A 25000-nucleotide genomic window follows, 5' to 3' on the forward strand; every position below is an offset into this window, starting at 1 on the left:
ACATGACAAAGCAGCACTGTAGGAAGCCAAAAAATGTATAAAAAGCAATTGATCCATTATAGATGCAGTCTCGGGCAAGCTCAATCTATTTTTAATCATTTTAATAATGCAGCTGATTTGCTACTTCAAGGAGGGAAGCTGAAGAAGGATCCCTCCCAGCAAGCTAAATAATAGGCTCGTGTGGCTCAGTGACATCTGGATTACCTCCAAGAGCGTGCAGGGTACAGCGATCTGCTGGGGAAATGGTTTCACTGTAGAAGCCCTGCCCAGCAAGTCACCTTGAAACATGGGACACCCCAAAGATGAACAGATGATGCTTTGGGAAAGCAAGGGGAGAAGCCAGTGGGAGATTGAGCTGTGGCAAATAGGATTAGAAAAGGGGAGGTTTCTCAATAATTTTTAAAAACATTTCTGTTGCTGTGATTTGGGTAGGTGAATTGTGTTGCACGGATTGCTGCCATGGGAGGCAAATTTGGGTATGCAGAGGCTAACCAAGACAACAGACTCTTGATTCCTCCATGTTCTTCGTGATCAGAGCCCTCTCTCTCCAGCTGAAACAGTCAAGACCCATCTGAGCACCGCCTGCTCAGCTTGTCTGTGCCAAAGATGAAATGGTTTCTCCATCCTTGGGTGGCTCGTTTCACCCTGGAGAAAGTCTGGCAGAGAGAAAACATGAGGTTTCCCCTCTCCCATAGTGGCCTTTAAATGAAAGTACATGTGAGAAGGACAGGAGACAGATGCCTTCTAGTCAAAGGATGGCTTTCAGGGCACTCAGCAAAAGCATGAAAATAAAACAATATCTTAGTCGCAGAGAGCGGTGTGAGGCTGTCTGGGAAAGAGGGACCACCCATGAGGAGAGAGTGATGCAATGGGGACAGTGAAAAAAGTCAGACAGTGGCAGCTGTGACCAGGAAGGAGACGAGTTGTTGATTGAATATGTTGACAAAAAACCAGAACTTATAGCCACGATTTTTAAACTTGAAAGCCAAGTGCTCTACAACACATGGGATGTTTCAGAGGCAGGGTGATCCAGGACTCCATCTCACTGATGCTAAGCTCACTCCATAAAACAAACAGAATCGTCCCTCTTAAAGACTGTAAAAAGGCTGGGGTGAGCCTAGCTGCTACACCTGCCAGGGCAGCATGACTCTGGTCATCTCTTTCCTTCGTTATACCTCAGGGCTGCTGGGCGCTTCCCATCTGGGGACTTTCTTATAAAAACGTTTATCTTCTTGTCGTGTGGAAGCGGCATTTTTTCTCCGTTATGGAGCTATGTCAATCCCACTGCAGGCGAGAGGTCAGGAATGGGACTCCCACGCTCATTCTTCATCTGGCAGCACAGGGCAGCCCCAGCCTGGCAAGCTTGTCAACGCAGGCGATGAGTTCTCGAACCCATTGCCAGCGAGGGGATGGACAGACACGTGGGATCTCGGCTGGCCATTGAGCAGCCCTTGGACATGTTGTAGTCTTGCCTGGCAGTGTGCTCTGTACCTGCAGGCTTGGCCCACGCAGTTGAGGATGGGGAGCTGCTCTTGAAGGACAGGCATGTCCGTAGCTGGGGTTGCCATCGGCCATGCTCAGCCCATTTCTCCCCAGATGGTCTTGCACATCAGATTTGCCAGCAGCAGTACAGCTACAGGTCAAAGTAGCTGCGCCTCCATAGAGCATCATCACTTTGGGACAAAGGCAAGACTTGCAAATAAAGGGAAATAAACTTATATAAATCCCTTTTATAAAAAAACAAAATAAATAAAAGAAAAAAAAAGCATACCTGAAGTGAAAGAGACAGGTAGCTCCTGTTCAGGAGATTGGAGTTACAGGTTGCTTAGGCCATTGATCAGCAGCCAGTGTCACATCACTTCCACGGCTTCATCATGCACATACCGTCTATGCAAGCACAGCAGTAGTCTGGTGATTTCACGGAGTCTCTGATATGCCTGTCTTTTGGGGATCAGAGCGTTTCATGGAGAACTTTGTTTGGCAGAGTCTGGAATTGGCTTAGGCATTTAGGAAAATTTATCCTAAATTTGGGCATCTCATGTAGAAGTCAAACTTAAAAGCAGTCATACTGGCTCAGATCACAGGTCCTTGCAGTGTCCCATCTCCAGCAGTGGGTATGAGTGATGCAGAGAGGAGAGTGGAAAACGTACACAATAATTTCCCTGGATATTCTCCCACCTTCCACATGTTTAGTCTGGAGAAGAGGAGGCTGAGAAGAGACCTGGTGGCTCCCTATAGCTGCCTGGCAGGGGCTGTAGGCAGGGGGGGTCGGTCTCTGCTCCCAGGTAACAAGCGCCAGGACACGGGGAACTGGCCTCACCTTGTGCCGGGGGAGGTTTAGGTGGGTGTGAGGGGAAATTCCTTCATGGAAAGAGTGGCCGAGCCCTGGCACAGGCTGCCCGGGGAGGGGGTGGCGTCACCATCCCTGGGGGTGTTTAAAAAATGTGTAGATGTGGCACTTAGGGACATGGGTTAGTGGTGGGCTTGGCAGTGCTGGGGTAACAGCTGGACTTGATCTTAAAGGTCTTTTCCAACCCAAGTGATTCTCTGATTTTGTTTTCAACTCAGGGACCTCCTGTGTTGGATGTGGCCTGTAGATGTCCACTATGCCTCTATGGATTTATCATCCCTTAAAATGTTCGGTCTTTTTCTGATCTCAGTTAAAATTCTGCATCCCTGCCATCCTTTGAGAAGGAGCGCCACAGACCAACTATCAGCTGTGCTTGAACTGCTTGCTTTAATTTGTTCTGAGTATGGCTCCTGCCAGCTTCTTTTGATGCACCCTTATTCTTGTATTGAGTGAAACAGTGAACAGTCGATCCCTTTTCACCCTCTCCGTGGCACTCACCATGGTTCTGTAGACCTCCTTAATTTCTCCTTCAGACACCTTTTCTTTTTCCAGACCAAAGAGTCCGCTTTGCTTACTTAGTATTTTCTTCACAGGAGCCATTTTTCTTACATTTAATCATCTTTACTGCCTTTCCTTGAATCGTGTCCACCATCTGTGTATCTTTTCTGCAGATAAAGGGATCAGAAGATATTATTCAAGATGTAAGTGAACTCTGGTTTGATTCAGTGATGTATTAATATTCCCTTTTGCTTGCCCCTTGATATTTGTTAATATTTTATTTTATTTGCTTATTCCACCACTACTAAGCAATGAACTGATATTTCATAGAACTATTATAAACCAAATATCTTACTTCTGAGTGAACCCAGAGCCCATAATTTTATACGTGAAGTTCAGAACATTTTTCCCGCTATGAAAATTACTTCACATTCAGCTACATTAAATTTAATTTGCTGTATTATTGCTCATTCACTTAGTCTCATCATATCTTTCTGCAGGTTCTTGTTCTCACCACCCTGAATACCATGGTTTCACCTGCAAACTGTGCTCCCTCACTGCTCACCCCTTTTCTCAGGTTGTCTATGAATAGAGTGGTGTGCATCCTCGACCACATCCCTGGAGAAAAACAAAAGGCCATCCTCTTGTTGCCTTGATTGCACAGATACAAAGTTTGCATGACTTCTTCTCTGAAGATATTGTGCCACAGCTAGATGCCTTCATCAGATGAAGTTATTGAGTTTCATCCTGGACCACAGCTCTGAGGCTGGGCCATAGGCTGATGTTCAGCCTTTGATGCAGCATTAGGTTAATGCATTCATAGGAAAATTATTACCAAGGCCCTCAGCTGACACTGAAAGCTACTGCAGGATGGGGTTGACTTGCAGTGTCATGAATCAAGGTGAAGGCAGATGACTGTGCCCTGGGCCAGCTGGAGCCTGCTAGGTTTCACACTTAGCTCCAAATTCAGTGAATTACTGCAATCCAACCGGGAGGTGTCAGGTTGATGAGTTCCTATGTCTAGGATTTTGTGTGGGAAGGAGAAATGGAGGTGGAAGGAGGGTTTTGAGAGCTGATGCTTCCCTGACATCCAAGTTTACCAAAAGGATGGGACCTCCCTCTCCACCTTCCCCAAAGAGAACAACTTCACACTTTGTTGCAATAGATCTATTATTTGCTTTCAAGAGGAGAAAGCACAGTAGAACCTGTGTAGGAGATCAAAAAGACTCATCTTCAAATCCTCCCTTTGATTATTTAAAGCAGAAAAGTTCATAAAGGTTCTGTACTAGTTGGGTAGAAGCACAGCCTGGCTTGTTGCAGCTCAGTTGCCATCCCATCCCATGCTTGTGGGATGGCAAAGGCACTGCCCCAAATGGGCTTTGACCCATATTTGTCATATGTGTTCATAATCCACAATTCCTGAGGACTTGACTCCTTGGCTAAAGCAGTGGATGTGAGGCAGGCTCCCTTTCCTGGTGGGCTCCATGACACAGGCATGCTTTTTGCCTCATACAAGCATAATCTGCCTGTTCTTCTCCCCAGACTCCTTAGCTCCCATCTTTGCAAGCTGGGCTGGCCCAAACACAGCATCCTGGGACTAAGGCTCAGATCTGCTTTTTAACCCTTTCTTGTCATCTTTTGGCTTTACTCACTAAACTTGGTGCCCTGTTTTTACACCCCTGTCTTTGTAAGCCAGCCCTTGGAGGGTGACTTTTTCCCCTACCATCAACAACCACCTTCACCCCTGAATGTCCCCTAAGAAAACAATTCTGGGACCCAGTGTGTCCCCACATAACATTTCAGCTTTTGACAAACAGCATGTTTTGCTGAAATCCCATTTTGGCAAGAATGTTCCAATGGTCTCTACTTCTCAGCTCTCTTCTAGTATCTTATTCCCAAATGGTAGAAGAAAACTAGGAAGGAAGTGAGGGGAAAATGTGGGTGTAGAAGAACATCCTGTTCTGCACAAATACCCTGGTGTGTTGTCAGATGGATGCTCTGCTTTAAATAGAAGAGGTCTCATGCTTGCAAAGGCCAAAATAATAAATTCTCAGGAATTAGAATAGATGGAAATAATGATTTAATAAAGAAAGGGTTTGGACTTACTGCATTAAAGAATCAACCAAGTTAGAGCTTCTCATTATCACACATGGTCTCATTTTTGTGTGTACCTATAATGCACACGCACACATGCACAGAGGGTTTGGGAATAATCCCTGGGGAACTCAGTGAAATTCTTTCTTGTTTATTGTATTTTAGAGGCTATTTCCATAAAAGAGGTCATTTGGGGTAAGCACTATTGAAGTGAGAGTTAGAAGGGAGCCAATGGGATAGATTTAGAGGTCCCCAAGCTTTGATGTGTTTGAAGAAGTTCTTTTGCTTAGATTGGATCTTGTGGCTCTGATTTCTGCTATCTGCTTTTTGCAAGGGGTTCAATGAAACAGCTTTCTGCACTCCTGTGACCTTTTATTTTACCACACTCACACCAACTGCTTTAGTTAACACTAGAACAAGAACACACTTTTTTTCTCATCTTCTGCACATTTTTTATGTTTCAGAACTTTTCCAATTGTACTTTGCTTTGAATCTGAAATTTTATTGCAACTTGAAGGCAAAATGGAAAGAGAGATACCCTTGTTCTATGGAAGGCAAAATGGAAAGAGAGAAACCCTGCGGTCTAGGAGTTAGGAAAATTCCACAGGACTTACGTCAGCAAAGCAACTTTTTACACCAACAGCATTTTTGCCAGATTTCTGACCGTCTCCAAAGACAGTTAATATTGATCAGCAGGAGAATTGCTAAGCTGATATTGCAAGTGCAAGAGTCTGAGAGCTGGTGTATCTCTGTTATTTATTGTTGGAGTAATGGAAACCCAGGTGGTGTAAAGCTGAGCCTGGGTGAGAGCCCATTCATCCTCCTTGCCATCGCCAGGGGAGCACCTGGTGCTTTTAGTGCCAGGTGTTTCTTGAGCAGAAATTAGGGAAGCCATTATGTGTTCCCTTAAGCCATTTTCTTGTGCCTGGCACTATTTTCTCCATCATTTTTGAAATAATCTTGAGGCTGATCTTTGTGAAGACAAAAATGATCCTGTGTTGGAGTCAAGAAGTCTGTCACATGGACACTGCATTCTGACCCTGGAAGATGTCTCCTGTTGTTTATCTCTCTGGCCAATACAATGCAGCTACAGGGACAGTCAAGGGGCATAAGTGACATGGTTGCCCTGCACTATTGCACAAAAGGATCCTACAGAAAAGGATCTTTAATTTCATATTTCAGCATGGAACACATAGCCTTTGTGCAATAAAAGGGGTGGGGAGGGGAGAAGTGATCACATGTCTGGTTCCAGTACAGTTCTTGTTGTGGTCAGACTGGTTGGACAGTAGCATCAGTTAGAGGCGGACAAATGCAGGATTCAGTCCTGGTGGACCTCTGTTGGCTCGTACTGACACAGCCTGAGCACTGCCTGCTGTGGACCAGGGACGGAGACCCACAAGAGAACAGTCACGTGCCCTTGGACCCAGCCTGCTCCTGTAGAAGCCATAGCTTCCTGGGATCTCTGAATTCCCACACATGCCAGAGGAGATGAAGGCTTCCCAGTGGTCAGGTCTCTGCACATACTTCCTAGAGAGCAAAGCACATGAAATCTTGTCTGCAGTGAAACTCATGTGCAGCACTGAGCAATGCACGCTAGCTAACGCATCAGTGTACTGCATTATGATTCCCTGAGTTTCAACCACCTTCTATGTAATACCCTCCAAATATGTTTCTTTGTGGTTTGATCCGTGCTCATTAAAACACCCCTCCACTCGGACTGGTGAAGGTAGACACTTTGTCAAAGCTTTAATGAAACGGCAGCATGCGGATGATGAACAGTCTTTCTCTGCAGTAGACAAGCTTCCTGTGCTGCATTTATTTCTGGAGCAGCTAACCTATTATCTGATGCAGGGCCTTGTGTGAATGAGAGTTGGTCCATCCAGAAAATGAATTACATGCCCTTCTTTGCTATTGAAACTATCCATCATACCGTGTCCCAAATGGTCTATCATGTTGTTGTCTAGTAAAACTCGACCATCAGAGGCAGCTCCTGTTCACATGCTGATGCTAGATGTCTGAAAATGTGATTTCTGCTATAACTCTAAGGACATTTAGTTGGAATTTATGACTAGAGGTCCCTCTAAGCTCCATCAACTCTATCCGTCTCACACTTTTATAAATAATACCCAGTCTTCGGTTTCTGAATCCTTTAGGGCAGCCTTGTGGGGTTTTTTTTCCCAGTGTCTGGAATACACCACATGCAAGATTTCACTCTGAGGCTTCAAACTGTGTGGGTACATGTCAAATAAATAAAAAAGAGTTCAGCCAAGTAATGTGAACATCATGGAAGGCAGTTTGGTGAACTCAGCAGTGTCTAGGATGCAGGAGACTCCAGCATGGCTCCTGCCCATACCAAGACTTTCAGTATCCTCCTTTCTGTGCCTCAGTTTCCTTTCTATTTGGTTCCCAGCTAGCATTAAGCAAGATGCTTGAAGGATTTGCATTGGTTTTAGCTTCGGTTGGATCAGGTCCATCAGTACCTTACCACTACATGTGGTGCTGTGAGAGCTACAGGCAAGAAGTACTAAGCAAGCAGAAATGTCACCTTTTCTCCATTGACTTAAGTAGGAGCAGATGTGTGAAGCAACAGCGAGCACTTAGGATCATGCTTTAAGCTTTCCATAAATACAGTGCGAGGAAGGGTCTAGCCCTGAGTAGTGCTTCACAACCTGGACGGGGATGCTGCAGAGCGAAGGGGTTGGGTGGTGGGAGGACATTTCAGAGGGGGTGCCAGGGTGTTTGCCAAGTCAAACCCTGTAGGATTATTTGAGGTTGTTCCCCTTTGTACATAACCTCAGAAGTCACCACTGCCGTCCAATGCCTTGGGGAGTGGGTAAGGGAATCTATTAATACTCTTAGGAAAAAATTAGTATCCAAACAACTTTTGTTTCCTTGTTTTTTACATGTCTGTGCTCTCCTCTGTCACTAGCTACAGCACAGAGCCTGGTATGCTCTGACAAAGAGCTATTGATTGTGTGCTTGTGTGAATTGGCCCAGCACTGGTCACAGCCAACTTCTGTGGGACCTGCTGCCCCCGTTTTACAATACGCTCCAGTGTGCTGAGCCATTTGTGAAAGGTCAGAAATGAACAGAGAAATGGACTGGAGTCAAAACCAAGTAGTCCTATAAATATCAGTCATAGTCAAAGGCAGCTTATTCCATTCCTTCCCTCTCTCTCCCTCTGTGTGTGTCTCTCCCTCCCTCTGTTGTGGTTTCCCAGATATAGCTCCATGTTTCTGACTGGGGAGGTCTGAAAGGAAGGCAGCACGCACATTGCAGCTTCTGCTCCCATCTTGCACACATGGAATAATCCTCAGTCCCACAAGCAGGACTGACAGCTGGCACGGAGTCCAGCCATCATCTGGACTCAGATGTTAAGTTTTGATTTCTCAGATTTTCTTTATCTATGAGAAACTCATTTGCTACAGTTTGAGAACTAGCTTTGGCCACAGACGTTTTGGATTGGGACTCCGGAGGGCTTTTCTCTGTCTGGAGCTTCACGATGACTTTGGCAGCTAAATTAGAGGATATTGAAGTGACGCTGGAGCACCTACTAATGGATGTGTTCGTAAGTAAGCTACAATTTCCTTTTTAGAGAGAGATGCTAATAATCCAGAAGGCAGCGTACGAATGTAATGGTGTATCCAAGTGTCGCATCGACTTAACTCCTTTACATTTCCTGATAAACCATGGGTCCAACACTACCAATGTGCTGTGGTATAGCTAAGGCATCTACTGCAAGTGGTAACATGCAGTAACTCCAGGGCAGGACAGATTCAGCATCAGCTCTGTGTATCATCTACAATTTTGATTAAGTATGTGAAAAGGGGGAGCTTTGGTCGGTTTGGGGAATACCTCTGTAAAAGCAGTGCATTGACAGAGCACTTAAACTGTGTATTGCTTAGCATCAGTGTCCTTGGCTTTAGGATTTTGACAGCTATTAGTTTACGGTCTTTTACCACTTTGCCATTTGGGTTAGTTTTTGTAAGAGATGGAGGAGCAAGCAAAAGTAGTCCTGTTTTCAAGAAAATCAAGTTTTTTCCTCCTGGCTAAATTGAACAGTTTAAAGCAGGGTTAATCTGGAATTGCTTCCTTGAAGTCATCAAAGCTCAGTGAGGAAATGTATGATTTGCTTCTGCACATCTGAGATAAGAAAGTCTCTGTATCATGTCTTCTTAAAAGTTTCTTAAAAATATCAAAACATTTCAAAACATTCCTGCTTTTTGCAACACAACTTGATGGTTTTTGCCTAAAGGCCAGAGATGGCCATGTTTGGGAAGCTTTTTGGGGTGTGTGGGGAAAACTGTGATGAGGGATTGCCACATTATTTAACTTAAAAAAAGAAAAAAAAAAAAAGTCATGCCAAGGTGATCTGTACTCTCTGAATTCAAGCTGTAAGAAATAAGATGGCAAGTGATATTCTGAATTTTCAGCAGAGGTTTTTTGGCAAGTCTTAAATGAAATGCTTCAGATTTCAGGGTCTACTGCTGAGGAATCTTAGGCATCAACCACAATAGTGAAAAACAGGAGGGTTTGCCAGCTTCCTAGCCCATGGTCCAGTTACTAAGGTGTCCATCTGTGCTGTGAAATGGATGCAAGTCTCTCTGGGCTGGCATCTCCCCTCAGTGCTTTGGGGAGTGCCCTCTCCCCTTTCCCACAGGTTGCTCAGATAGGAGGTAGAGGAAAATAGTCGGAGGCTGCCCTGTCAAAGACTTTGTGTAGGGTATGAAATACTGAAATACTCTTTTGGCTGTAAGATTTGAATCAAACTAATGACTACTAATGAGTTCAACTCCTTTCCCCACTCTGAGTACCGTGCACCCCAGAGAAAATCTCTAAGGGTTTTAATCCCCATGACAAGGAAAGATGCAACAGCTGCATCTCATGACAGCACGCTGTGGAAGTTATTTTGTGTGGGAAGGAGCTGGTGCTTTCTTTGGACTATTTGCAGTTGCTGTAGAATAAACTTGGCACCCCAATCCTGTTTGGTCTATTTGTAACTCAGCATCGCTTCATCGAGCTGGGTGCTTGACATCTGGGAGACTGAGGCAGGTGAGAATGGGGCAGGTGTCATTGAACAGCGGGTGTTTAAAGGCATTTTGTCACAGGGTAGCTTCAAGCAGTATCTCAGAGACTGGCAAGATCTAGAAAGCCAGGTTTTACTGACTTGATTGAGGCTGAACAACCCTACAAGTGTCTGACTGTGTATGAAGGGCATGGAAAGCCTCCTGCCCTGATGGGAACCACCCAGCCCTATAAGACAGGTCATAAGAAATCCTTTTTCTTGGCTCTTCATGTCCCATTGTGAGCACTGTTTCGGAGCTGTGTCTAGGCTTTCTGTATTCTTATGTCTATCCTTTTCTTCCACTCAAGTGTCTTTCCTCATGGGTTTTTGAGTTTGGATTTGTTGGGATTTTTTGCAATGAGAGTGACTGTAGATCAAATAAAACATGGGCGAAATTCTCCAGAGGTGCAGGTGGCCTCAGTTCGTGAAACCAATAGAGTTTTTCTCAGGTTGTGTTTTGATTCGAGGTTGTCCCTCACATATGTAACCCCAGAAACTCAGTGAGATGTCCCCAGCTGGGACACTGCAGTCACAGCTGAAAGTGTGATGCAGGGACATGTCTATGCGGTGCCATGCCGTGCCATGCCAGAGCCCCAGATGGCTCTGCAAGAGCTGGTGTGTCTGTGCAGCATTGTGCAGGGGTACACTGCACTAGTGTCACTGCTTTGCTCCCCCTTGTCCCTCTGCGGAGCCTGCGGCTGCAAAGTTTGTGGATGGCATGTCCAGGTTTCACGTCTCACTTTGACCATCAGGACTGTCAATCTAATCTAGTCCCTCTGCAAATCAAGGACAGAAATTTACACTGGTGAGCAATCACGTTTGCAGCTAGCTGGGCTTTTCTAAAACCTACCTAGGAATTATGGCAGGAAGATTTTCAGATAGACCAAATGTTCCAAATTTTGTCTGACACTATCAGGCACAATTTTCAGGCTTTACTCATACATCACCTTGCTTTGTGGCTATGCTTGATCTTAAATCACCTGTCCATTGAGCGATGCTAAAAATAATCTCTACTACTGGATATAGAAAAGTAAATATGAAACTTAATATGAAGGAAGGGCAAAACACAAAACTTTGGCTATTATAGATCATTCTAGCACCAGATTTGTCCGAGGTCATTAATCCATTACCAAGTGTTTTGCTGTTACCAGCAAGACCAGTGCTTGGGTTAGGAGCATGGGGCCATACCAGCAGGGCCAAATGGGCTGCAGGCGGATGGACTGCCAGGTAACAGGACCCTCCTGGGAATGATCTCCAAGTCTACTCTGTGCCATGCATCTTCATCTGTGTCAGGTTTATTGATGAAAGAGCAAAGCCATCTGTCACTATAATACTCTTCTTCCAGTTCTTCGGTGCCCTCCACTGGTCCAAACCAGGCGATTACTTGCAGAACTGGGAAACTGGTCTATAGAGCCTTGACTTGTCTTTTTTTTAACTTTGAAGAACCCTAGTTTTAGTGCTTATTGGACCACAGGGGCAGTAACCCATTCCCAGATGAGTGGGCCCTGACGAAGCCCAGTTTAACAGCACCTACCAAGCTAGCAAGCCCATTTTGTCACAGCATAGAGAAGTTATAGTAGACAGCAAATGAGAAATAACCACAGGGTTCTAGAGAAAACTGAGCCCTAGCTCAGCTCATACTAACTCACCTCAGTGCAGGTTGGCTTCTGAAGGAATACAGACTGAAGAAAGACTATAGATTAGGTCCAGTTTTTCTTTGGATAAGGTTTTTAACTAAGTTGTCATGCAGGAACTCACCTGGAGTGAGTTCAGCAGAGTTTTGTAGAGGGGGTAGCAAGCCTTGGCAGCAGGTATGTTTAACACTTCCACTGGAAAGTTAATATTACACTGGAACACTTATTATTATTATTATTATTATTATTATTATTATTATTATTATTATTGTTGTTGTTGTTGTTGTTGTTGTTATTATTATTGTTATTATTATTGATTGTGGAGACTAGAAATTTGCATCTACATGGCATGAACTGCCATTTCCTTCCAGGACATGGTGTACTTGCCACGTTGTCATCCGCTATCAGAGAAGCAGCTGTTGCTGCAGTGATGCTTCCTTTTCCCTGTTACCAAAGGACATTGGAGAGCTTTGCTGGGCTTTACAAGGCAAGATAAAAGGGAAGCCTCCAACATGACATTTCATAATTAGCTGTCATCACCGGCAGGCTGCCACTGAGCTGCTTGATGAGCTGGGACTTGGCTGGCTGGAGAAACCCAGACAGGGAGGCAGGGGCCAACTTAAGGAGGCAGAGCAAGGACAAGCTCAGCAGGTCCCTGGGGTAGGCTAAGGGGAAAAGGAAGGCTGGGTAAGAAATACAGGCTCTGAAGCTTTGTTTCACTGCATGCAAAAGGCATTCCTGAGCCAAACCCTCCTTGCCTCGGAACTTGCTAATTATTCTTGTGCAGTCTATGAAAGGAAACCTTTGAGGTACACCTCAGGACCAACCTTGCTGCCTTCCAAGTCTTGCCTTAGGCACAGCTAGAGCAATCTTCACAATGAACCATGCCCAGCATGCCTGGGGCACTTTGCATGAGATGTCTGGGAGGGTTCAGGGGTGAGGTGGGGGGTGGAGCCTGCCGTGGCAAGGGATGCTTTTCCTTGCATTATGGATGTGGCTTTAGAGCTGGAAGAAACAGACTGTCAAGGAAACCAGCAAAGGGATAATAATCCTAGTGGAAAAATGAGCCTGAAGTAGTCAAACATCAGCGGCCTCAAAAAAGAGACTGGTTTCTGAAGGCAGGCATGAGGGAGCTGTAGTGGATGTCACAGGAGAGAAAGAGAGACTTAGATGAAGTCTTTAAACCATGAACAGTGTATACCTGGCCCGCTCCAAATGCCACCTGGGAAATGACAGGCATCCAGTGGTTCATGGGGTTTTAGATGTCATCCAAACACAGCCAAGCCTGCTAAATCCACAGTACTCTCCATAGCTCCATCTACAATCCTGCAAACATCTATTTCCACAGCTGGCTCCTCAGCCTTCCTCCCACCACACTCCACAGATAAATATATGTGTGTGTGTGTGTATGTATGTATACGTAAAAAAATACATTTTAGTATATTTTTAAAAAAAAATATATGTGTGTGTGTATACATAGAGAGAGGAGACTATCTGATGAGAGTGACATTTTTGGGGGCTTCCTGGCATGGCGAGGGGCTGTGGTTGTTTTGCCCTGCGTGGATGTAACAATCCAGATTTGCTATGCTCCAGCTGCCTCTGTTACCCTGAGAAACAGCTGCTCTTCTCTCTCCCCACATCGTCAAGTCCTGGCAGAGTTAACACCAAAACAGCAAGGACATGAAACTTAATCTCTGTTTCTAATACCATAGCAGTCAGAGGAAACCAGAGGAAATTACCTGGGATGCTGCAAGTGTTCTGGCTCATTCTTCTGCCAGCTGGCAATGAACAGGAACTAAAGTCCGAGTCAAACTCCTGTATCCAGCCAGACCTAAAACTGGATATTTGAAGGAGAAGGAATCAAGCCCTAACACCAAAGAGTCAAAAGTGAGGGTCAGGTCCCTTGGCCAGAGGTGCCAAAGGAGGCAGGGCTCCCTGGCAGACCTTGACAATGGGGATGGCACCATGAGGTGGACAAGGCCACTTCATCCCTGTGAGGATCTGGAGTGGTGGCTACTGATGCCCATGTATTCTAGCTCTTAAAACCAAGCTGCCAAGGGACAGGCATTTGAGTGACCTGGGTCTTCATTAATAACAGAGAAATGGCAACAAAAGCAGCAGCAGTAAGTGCCAGCTCTTCTCATCATTTTACAGGTAGGGAAACTGAGACAGAGTGACATGAAGCCATTTGAGCAGCATCCTCCTCCATCCTACCACTTAAAAAGGAGTAAAAATCTGACTTCCAGAACCCCACTTTAGTGATTTGTTCATGCCGGAGTGTAACATTCCACCACAGTCACAGAATAATCCAATCATCAACGTCTGGGACAGAGATCTCCAATGCCAAGGCTGAAGTGTGCCTTTGGATCTAGTCCTAGCATGCTCTGGCACAGACAGGTGTTATATTTGTCCATTCCTTGGGCAATTACACCATTACCTTCCCGTTTTCTCTTGCCATCAGCACTAGTAAACAGTAGCTGTTCTCATAGCTGGTACTGAGGACAACCTGAAGAAAGGAGAAGGGCAGAAAGGTGGTTGTGATGGACTTGCTTTGACCACCATTTGCACAGTGAGCCCTGCATACAGCGGTCTCCATCTCTGCTGTAATCAAACAAATGTTCCTGCAACTACTATCGACTCCTGGTGTCTCTGTTAAATTTTTCTTAATAACCATTGCAATAATAAGACATCATCAACATGTAAAGTGATCCATTAACCTCTATAGTCACAATATATTGTGTGGTTTTGCCAGGGTGCCAGGACTTGCTAATCGAAAAGCAAGCAGCAAGTTCATACTTGGAGCAGTCACAAATCATGTGTAATGCAATAGTGTGGATGCCAGCCTCACCCTCTGCAATATAATGGGTATTTCCAGGTGTTTATTTATCAGAGAAATCAGTTCTTTGAAGCAGCTCCTAATGAGTTTCTCTCTGGCAACAACAGCATCCTCCAGTTTACCCTCAGCATCCAGTTTGCAGGAGATTTAAAGCCTCATCTTCCACCGCTGAAGTCAGCCTGTGTTTTGCCAGTGAGCTAGGCAGGAGCAGAATCAGGCCCCTTGACCTGCATTAAAAGGTGAGGTTTCTCAGCCTGACTGTGCCATTAAAGAGATCCAATTAGGTAACTATTTGTCAGGTTTTGTTTAGACACTTCTGAAAATGAGAAAATAAAAATGATCATACCAAGCCTCTCCAATGAATGACCTAGACCAGCATCTTGTCTTGGACAGCAGCTGACATTGAGTGACTACAGACAAATGTAAGAACAGAGCAAGTACATAGCAACAGTCCCCACAGGTACCTTCCAACCACCAGCTGTTTGCACTCCAGGGGGAGGGGGGTGGTACGTGACCCAGAAGTGCTGTCTTTGAATTTAGCAGCCCATAGTAGATGTTCTGTCACGAATCTGCTGAGTCATTTTTTGATCCCAGCCCAGGGACCCAGGTTACTCGGCACAGCTGCCGTGAAGGCTCCCAGAGCAGGAGAAAAGCCAACAGTGCCGTGCCACAGCCCTGTACACAGTGCCACCAACCCCAGAGAACCTCTAACCACACTCCCATGAGAGTCAGCCACGATGTTGACCCTCAGAGAGCCTCTGTGGAACAGAAGAGCTTTGTGGAGCAGTCTAGGCTTGCTCACCTGTGCTTAACAGCGCGCAAAAAGAAGACAGTGAGAATGAAGAGCAGGGAGTGCAAATGCCATCAGGGACATTAGCAAGGGCAAGGTAAATAAATACAGCTACCAAGGGATGCAGCAGAACTTTTGATAGCTGGAGAGGTAGACCAAGAGTGGCCAGTTAGCAAGTTTATTTTATAGTTGCTGTTGAGATATTGATACTTCTAGATATCACTCAACCTCCAGTGAAGTAGGCATCCGAAGCTGGCATGGTGTCTTAAACCTTGCCAGTACCCGTTTCTCTTCACTGGTGACAAAAGGAGTCCAGATGATGGGCTCACATAAAGGCAACCAAAGTCGGAAGAGGCAAGTGCCACTCTAGATGTCTCCTACAGCTGGGGTAGGGTGTTGTTACAGCTTGGCAGACACAGGAGAACTGAAGCAATGAAATCAAAATTATAGGAATTTTGTAGGGTAGGATGTAAAATGTAAAATGATAGGAGGGAGAGACTCCAAGGCTGAAGAACCAGAGAGTCATACAAACTTTTCACATTTCTTAATCTGTCCATATAAATCCACAAAGTACATAACCAAATTGCTTTTGTAGTTTTGCCAAAGTTGGCAGTTCCTCTTTCAGCTTTGTGCACAGTTCTCTCCTCACACAGAGAAAAGTCATCATTCCATGACTGCGAGACTTCAACTATAAAACAAAATTTGCCTGAGAAGCTCTTTACCAGGTCTGGCAAAGCTGAAAAAAAAACCCTTGTGACATCTCTCAGGGGTCTTCTACCTCCCTGTTTCTTTAGGGACATGCTGGCCTCTCTGATATCCATGTGGCTTTCTCTTAGAGCAACATAACTCTCCCTCCTTCCCTCAAACAGACACATGTGCTTTCCCACAATATATTCAGATTAATCAAAGGAGTGTAACAAAGATGAAGTTTTAAAAGAGAGAAAATTACACAGAACAAAGAAGCATTTATCTTCACAGGGTTTGACATAGTCCATATGTCACATATCCTGTTTAAAGCTTAAATCTAGCTCAGGGCTGAGTACCTTCCATGCTGGGCTGAGCAAAACCCTATTTCTTCAGGAACTGAAGCAAATCAGCAGTGCTAAGCACTACACAGGAATAGCCCACTCACATTTTAAGACTCGATATTGAGATGCACCCAGTATTTGCACGTACCTTGCAGTTGTCACAACTTGCGGAGACTTTAAACCAGATTCCTGACAGAAATATTGCACAGTCATACCCCAGCTGAGCGCATGACTGCCATTGCATGCATCACATCCAGCCTTTGCTACACATCCACAATGTGGGAATGTGATGTCGTTGCCAAATAACTCCTTTTTTGTTTATATAAGCCCTGGAAGTTAGAGGTGGCCTCTGCAATCCCTTCATGATGTTTACAGGGGTGTGTCTCCAGGGCAATGGGGTCAGGCAAGTTCCCTCCCTAATTAATTACTGTCTCTCTGAGTTATGTGGGAAAAGAGCCGACCTAACGGCTCACTAAAGCACAAGGGAAATGTCATTCCATCTAGCAGAAGCCCCACTTGCTGTTATTCTTCTGGCCAGTGTTTTCTGGGACCCTGCCTGCCTGGATGCATGGAGGCTGGGACCACTTTCCCCAGCAAGGACAGCACACAGGACGGAGGATGGGGAGGAGAACTGGAGGTGGGATGGAAGCTCCTCCAAGAGAGTCAGCTTGGTGGCAGTAGGGACAGAGGAAGGGTGCAAGTTGCTCTGTCCTCTTTACTGGAGACATTTTCTGGGGTGTCTGCGTTGATGCCACGACTTTCACTAGAGGCTGTGCCAAGAACTTGCTGGCTTGGTGGACACACCAGCTGATGGGTCTAAGCTCTTGGCTAGGTGCAGGCTCAGCAGGTGACATCTTGGGTTTCACACTCTGCTCTGCCAGCCATTCCCCATGACACTGAAGGCTGATGAGCAGCAGATGAGCAGCCATGTGGATATTTCTACTGGAATACCAGTGAATGAGGGAATTTAGGAACGTCTAACATTACATTCTGGGTTAACCTACAGCAACATGCATCAGATATGAACTATTCTGAGTCCAGAAGTTCTTGGCTTTGGGTTCCTGTTTAGGCTTATGCTAGTCAGACCTACTAAAGCGTCTGTTAACTGTGGATGGTTAAACAACTGTGCTGTAGCACAGTGCAGTTGTCACAGGAGCCTGAAGTCCTAGTCGTCTCTGTCAGTACAAGTGAAGGACTTGCTGCACAAGCAGTCCAACACTGTGCTGCTCACTGCATAACCCAGAGCACCAAAACAGAGTAAAGCAGAACAAGAATATCTGTTCAAGTGTGGAAATGACCTTCATATTTAGTCTGGGTTGCTGCACCCAGCAAAGACACTCACATGCACTGCTTGCCCAGAAGAGACAGGGATGTGATGGCCTGTGTGGTCCCCAGGCATGACACAGCCTTGCCACACACAGGGGAAGCCCCCGACCTTTCTGTGGCTGGGGACCACAAACCTAGCAACCTGCTGGGTTATTGCTGGCTCTAATGGAAGAGGCTCATATATGAATGGATTTCTACCTGGTGTGTTTTCCCACATCTCTCCCCAGGCTAGAGTGATCATAACATTTCTCTGTAAAACACTATGTAAGACTGGAAAATTGGGGGTTTTCTTTTAACTTTAAGGTGAGCTGGATTTGCAATGACAACCTGTGCTTATCTTTCAATCCCAGCAAGGCAGTGTCCTTTACAGTCTGATTCTGGGTGCAATAAAACATAAGACAAATCACTGTAGGGGCTGCAACACCAAAGCTGTCCTTGTCCCTGCTGTCCTTGTCTTCCTCTTGCTTTGCTTTGCCCCAAGAAATCACCTAGGGAGGATTTCTTACAGTGGGAAGTAAGAAATTCCACCAAGAATAATGAGAGCTGCTAAGGAGATCAGATACAAGTGGTTTCCCTATCAGGGCTCCAGGGAAGAATTTGACTTTGCTACTGATAGAGACCAGATACCATCCAGGATGGAAATACTGTCAGGACCTGCAAGTTATCCTTTTTTTCTTCTTATTCTGTTGCCATACTCATGTCTTCATGGAGTACAGAACTTAAGTGGGGTTTGTTGTACTAAGTGATTTTTTCAATTTTGCAAAACAGTGTCTTATTGACACATCTGCTATATACCACATACTGCACTCCGTCTGCGCCACTGCTGTCACCGGTTTCCATTCACTGATCTCCACTGGGCACACACTGACTTGAAACTCGACTCCTCTGTTGTAAATACAAAACCCGCTTTGCAGCAGTAAATGATTTCTTTCGCCTTTTCATTAAAGGCCAAAAAAAAAAGAATTCTAGTCTAAATAGCAATCTATTGGAATGTACTTTCCTCTGATGCATTGTTACCGCAAACCACTGTTCCTGGCAGTCTGCAATTAGTACTGAAAAGCATCCACTGCTTTAAAGAGTTTCATCTTTCAGCATTTAGTAAATACGGCATGTCTCTTTTGAGGGTCTGTGCCGGCAAGGCCGGGACGTTCCCTTACGATAGTTTGGCTTCTATTTCCTACTGCGCTGTTCAGTTGAATTTTGTCTCTGCAGACAATGGAGTTGAATGAAGCCTCAGTGATGAGTCTGGTCATCTTCATCTGCATCTGCAGTCAACTACATGAGAGGGGGTTCTCCAGAGGGAAATTCAGAATCTGATGGGCTGCAATGCCTTTGGATGGGCTTACATCGCCAGACACACCTAAACCCCCTCTCTGGGAACAAACAGAAAGACCCTCATGAAAGCATGTTTTACATTGCTTATCCTATAGGCAAACTAATCCTACTAGAGTGCCCTATACACTTGCCTACCAATGTACCCTGAACAATTCTAAAAATAAAAAGCCAACATCTCATCCATCCGGATGTTTTCCAGTTCTGGTGACTATGGTTAGGCTCCCTGTCTGCAGGTTCATACCACCTGGGAAATGAGGAATGGGACAGAAGAAGGTGTCATAGTGGGTCCGGGTCTCCAGCTTTATGTGGTTCCTGGGGAGGGCACCCATAAAGTTGTGTCTGGGGTGCAGCACCAGGGAGGGAGGGAGGAGTCAGGCCAACTGGGATAGGCAGGGATCTTGTTGGAACTGGTTCCAATACCATGCAAAAGGATGGATTTCTTTCACTTTTCACATGCGCAAGAGGTTTCCTGCAAAGAATAATATTTGTATTATTATTATTCAGCTGCCTTAAGCAATATGCAGATTTGCATTTCATTTGCAAGACCTAAAAACCTATGCAAAGAACTTGTGGTTTGTGGAAATGACTGAACAAACACTTCCCTTTCCCCTGTGGAGGAATATCAGGCGATGTGGTGCTTTGTGCTGGTACCATGAGCCTGTCTGCCTCTGGTCCCCCAGCCCCGTTGCTTATAGACACAGCTGGAGATGTGCGCTAACGGCTCTTTGTCCCCTCTAGTGGGTAAAGTTCTATCTACACGGCTGGCCTTGCTAGGAGCTGGACCTGCAGGAGACCTGGCTTGCAGGAGTATGAGAGCTTCTGGTGGCAGAGGCTGGTGTGAGCAGAAGCTTCAGACTGGGTGAGCAGGGAGATCTTCGCTTCTCTGTTCTCCTACAAAGCACTCGCTCCCGAGGTCCTGACTCAGACATGACTCCGTTTTTATTCAGGAAAAGCTCCCAGTAAGGCAGATTGCAGCCACCTCTGCCTTCTTCCTCCACCAGTAGATCCCCAGTGGCTCTGCTGATGCTGGCAAGGGTTCCCTGGGGGCAGCTGGGAAATGCCAGACACCTCGTGCTTAAAAAAAAACACGTAGGCAAAGTGTGAGATAGCAGGGGGGGCATTAATAACCATAAAAAAAAGCCCTGCAAGAAGCAAAACCCCTAACCCTGCACCTATTCCACATAATGAACCTATATAAGTCAGTCATGCTTAAGATATTTCCATCTTTTCCTGTCTCTCTCACTCTCTTTGGCAAGAGACATATGGAACTAATTATGAACAAAGGCCGATTGTTTTAATATTTAGAGTTTCCCACATCAAGCTGCTGGGTTTTTTCTTTGACTGGTTTTAATGCATGTGCATATGCTGAGCAGATACAGAGTTTCTCTTCTTTATTTGAAACGGTTGCTTTAATGTCATGTCCCTAACACCTTCATCCTGGCTTTTGGACTTCGATCAAAACAAAGTATTTTTAGTTTTGCATTAAAATGAGAACAATGCATGGAGGAAGGGATTGGCTCCACTGCTCAGCAAATTTTGCTCTCCCAGATAGACTGCTCCAAGGAAAAGAGTGTGGGCCAACATCTTTTCCATTTTACTAAGCAAATTGAGAATACCGCAATGGAGTCAACAGATTAAGATGCTCCTGCTTCGCACACATTAACTCTAAACCGCATCTGGACCAGTACCTGTAACGTAGCATGGAAATGAACACAACATCCAAACCACACTTTTACAAAAGCCCAGAATAGTACCTGGCTGCTTCGGGTCAACTCCTGGTGCTGCAGACAGTTTGTGGGAAGGGAAAGTACTTTTCTCATTTCTAAAACCCTCTTGTACAATTTAAAGTGTAAATGTAGTTTTGGACTTTTCTTTCAGAGAAAAGATCATTGGCTACTAGTCTCTGAAGTGGTTTTATAGGAGAAAAAGAGACGTAGATGTTGAGATTGACTTTGTAAAGACAACACTTTACAATGATAGACTCCAATATAATCATTTTTATAGGTACACATAGAAGCTGTAGGCATCACCGAGCAGGCTCTCACTGGCACATATGTGTACAGGCATGAGTGTGAGTGGTAACGTCTGGTCTCGGTTACCACTCACATATGCCCGGCACTGTGCCGTACAGACCATGTAGCCTGAACCGGTGAGTGCTCGCATTTAGCTGAGCAGCCCAGAGGATCTGTTCAAGCCCTGTGCTCTGGGTATGTGCTTCCCAGCATCTAGGAGAGAGGAATATCTGAATGTAGGATTTAACATTAATCTCTGCACCAGATGGTGATACACCAGATATTCTTTTTAAGGTGAACATGTGATCTACTGTACAGCAAACCAGAGGGGTCTGCAGTCACATGGCAAAATGCATAATAACTCTGATGATAGAGCTTTGATTAGACAACTGACCTGGTTACCATCTGTAGCAACAAGAAGCGAGCTTGACATTTTTGGAACATTCTCCCCAGAAGCTTAATTCTTCCACCTCTGTGGCACAGCAATCCTGCTGAGCAAACTACACCGAGAAACAGAAGGAAGCTAAAGATACACTGCTTGAAGCATGTTGTTAAGGTTACAAGGCTTGGGTTTTCCTCATTTTTTTTTCCTTTTTTTTTTTTTCCCTTTTCCCCCTCCTTCTTTCAAACAAGCCACATCTTGACTCATATGCTCTGATGTGAAAACCCACTCAGCTATTTGATAGTTGGGAAATCTAGATGAGACTGTAAGTTATTTCAAAGGAAGCCTGTGTGTGCTGTGCACTCTCACACACACACGTGCACACAAACGAGTTAGCTCTGCACTATGGTAGTACAGACAGCTGTGACTCCGGGTAGGAGCCGAAGACTTTTATTCAAAATACCATATGGATCACTGAGGAGACGCAGTGTGGAAAGGGTAAGCCATGATTTCTTTGTCCTGAATGCATGCCCAGAGGATGAGGAGGGTACTGATTGATAACAGTTGTCTGCCCCATTAGTAATCAGAGCTAATAGGGGTTATGTCATGGTGTGTAGAAATTACTATTGGTGTATGCCATGGTGTGTGGAAATTACTATTGGTGGGACCTGTATGGTGATGAATGGGAATTCATACTAGTCAGAGGCTGTGTGATAACTTCGGGTGGAAATTGATGCCAGCAGGAACAATAAGATAACGTGCAGCAATTAAAACTAGTTGAAGGCTCCATGGTAATACTTGGAGGTAATAATTTCTGAAAAGCATCATTTCTAACAATCAATACTTGTTGAGACATTGGGATGGCATACCACAGCACCAACCTGTAGCAGTGGGGTGTAAATAATAATAATGTCAAAGGCTGAATACCAGCAGAAAGCTCAGGGTGATGTGGAAGGGCTCTGTATAAGGGAACACAGATGCAGATGCCTGTTAGTGTCCGCCCCAGATGAGATGTACAGCGAGCAGAGGCTGCACAGGGCAATATGGGCTATACAGCACAAGACTTGTTGCTCTGGTCAGTGCCAGCCAACATGACGCTGCAGGGCTGGCAGTCTCTGCCTAGCCAAGGCAACGCTGTTGCTTTCTTGCTGTGGCAGGCATAGCAGGGTGTTCTGGGGAAGCTGTAATTATGTCATTAATTTCCTGAAAGCACGTCACCTTCAGCAGCAGCACCCAGGGGACCAGGGGCATCCCAGTGCTTTGAAGGCTGGCAAAGAGACACTGGCTGGGACACGCGTCTCGGCTCAGAGTGATGCACACCCAGTGCACGCCCAGTGCACATCACGCACTTTAGGCTGCCTTTGCCTAGTAAGCTGCCTCTGCCGGAGCTGGCAGGGGTGGCACAGCCCCCACAGGGCACAGGGACACCATGCACACCCTCTCTGCTTGCCACTGATGTCCCTGCAACGGTGCCTGTCTCAAGAGAATCGGCACCATCTGCACGCTCCTGGCTGCCAGGGGTTTGGGCACAGTGCCTCGGGGCAGGGGGGTGTGGGTTGGTGAGGGGTGTTGCACCCACTGTTCCATGGCTGGTGGCACGTCTAGAAGCTCTACAAGCCCAGAACGGCTCAGAGTTGCCCCACACAGGAAGGAGGGAAACCTTTGGTGACGGCATCTCTTTTGCTGAAAAGCAGTTCTACGGCCGCTGAAGCCACCTGTGAGTTTACTACAAGTCTGTTGCATGTGTCACTCCAAAAAAATATCTGGTTGTGGACATTTCAAATCAAATTTTTTTTCCAATTTTTCTTTCAAATGGAGTGTAATTTCATTCTGGATGAATGCCTACAATTTTTTAAGGGACATGAAAAAATCTCAAAAATTAAATGTAGGTCAAAAACTGTTTCAGTTAAACACAAAGCTGCTTTTTTTTTTTTTTTTTTTTTTAGTTTTTCTTCCTTCTCCATTTGGCAGAAGGGAAAGCAGAATAACTTTGTGTCAACCTGAAACATATTTTCTTTGCCTTTCCAGTCCGTCAAGCAAACCAAAGATAATCAATTATTCACACAGCTTTGGTCTGCTATTGTTTGATTGTTGTTTGTTGCTTTGGAGTGCATTCAGAAATGTCCCTCCTGGTAAATTTGGGCTTTGTGGTTCAAGATGCTGGTTCTGAGAGGGACCCAGGGCAAGCACTCCTGCCTGCAGCCTTAACCTTCCTCGGGGACAAGTATTATTTGTGTTCCCTGTACAGTGCCCAGCACTGCTGTAACAACAGGCAGGGTTCCTCACTCCAGAGGCACTGCTGTTGCTGACCCAGATCACAGAGGGTGTGTCAGCATCTGGTGGCTTTGCAGCTGCTTTTGCTAGCATGGGGAGGCAGAGATCCTGGTGTCTCCTTCAAAGGCAGCTTCCTGCAAGGTGGCAGATGATATTTTGGCCAGAGCAAGCTCTCAGGTGCTGTGGGGCCACCATCCTCTGCTGCTGCTGGCCACAGCAGGTGCCTTTGCTCCAGTCTGGAAGGGCTCATGCTTTCATGCAGACTGTACCTGAAACCAATAAGCCTAAAAAAAATCATGTAACAGTGTGGAAAATGGGAAACCTTTCTCCTCCATGCACGCACATGTCCCCTTTGGAAACATGCTATCCATACTGACCCACCTGAGCAGCAGCAGCCCAAGTCTTTGCTTTGCTGTGAGTGTTAGTCCATGTGATGGAGGGGTGTGAAAAACAGCAGTACTCTCACAGGGTGCTTCCAGGAGGTAACCCCATGGTGCGGAGTAACGGAGAGCATGGAAATACCTGCAAGTACACGTGTCAGAGAAGGTTAATATTTATACAGGAGGCAAGAACGGATGTATAACGATAACTGGCGCTGCAGGGGACTTGGCAGAGTGTACACACTTAACAGCTCCACACACGGCCCAAGTGACCAGCCACTGTCAGAGGGGGTTGTGTTGTTTTATTTTCACTCACATCCATGGTTTATTTATCTCCTTCCTACTTCTTGACCTAAGGTTGGGGTGCTTTAGGCTTCTTGTCAGACAGATGCTGGAGCCTTGCTATAAGGGTTGCTGAAGAATTTGGTAGGATGTTTTTTGCAGCTGGCTGCTTTTTGTCCTAAATCTCTGTCCTTGCCATTATTCTCTCTGCCTCGTCACATGGCTGTCCCACAGGGACCCAGCCCATGAGGCTGTGGTCAACCTGGCTGAAGCATGCATCATGCTCTCTCTCCCTGGATGCCCTCCACCAACTAGAGGTAGCAGGGCAGATCCCCTGCACTTGGGGTCCTGAAGCCACACAGAAGCTGTGTTTCTGCTAAGCTTGGAGTCCATAAAATCCCACTGCAGCGGTGCAAGAGCCTGAAATATGGTCCCGAGTAAGCAAGTTTCACATGTAAAGCCTGAGGTGTGAGGTCTGCGCAACACATGCCACGGACCCAGCAGAAGCGATGGCATTGCAAAGGCTTTTACAAGTCCAAATAAAAAAAAGGCAATGCTAAATTTTAGTAGGTATGGCACAGACACCACCAAACATGTCAGCTGAGGCAGAATCAAGTTTCGTGCCATGGGGCGCACCAGCAGCCAGTGTCGGGACTGAGACATGAGTTGGGTTCATCTAAGTCAATGCTGATGTCTATGAGACGTCTCCATCCT

At 45.7% G+C, this 25000-nt stretch overlaps 1 protein-coding gene across 4 annotated transcripts in view; it reads left to right on the forward strand.

Annotated features, from left to right (window-relative positions):
- Window positions 1-25000, forward strand: part of FRMD4A (FERM domain containing 4A) — a 387455-nt gene that overhangs the window by 152689 nt on the left and 209766 nt on the right. The window contains exon 1 of one of the 4 annotated variants that reach the window (XM_055807270.1): window positions 8164-8510. The exons of the other annotated variants lie outside the window; for them this stretch is intronic. Coding sequence (XP_055663245.1) covers window positions 8445-8510 — 66 coding nt within the window. The 5' untranslated portion in view covers window positions 8164-8444. Of the gene's footprint in view, window positions 1-8163; window positions 8511-25000 lie in introns of those variants that run through there. 4 annotated transcript variants of the gene reach the window in all.

The sequence above is a fragment of the Falco peregrinus genome, chromosome 6 (genome assembly GCF_023634155.1).
Source record: "Falco peregrinus isolate bFalPer1 chromosome 6, bFalPer1.pri, whole genome shotgun sequence".
Classification (NCBI taxonomy): Eukaryota; Metazoa; Chordata; class Aves; order Falconiformes; family Falconidae; genus Falco; species Falco peregrinus.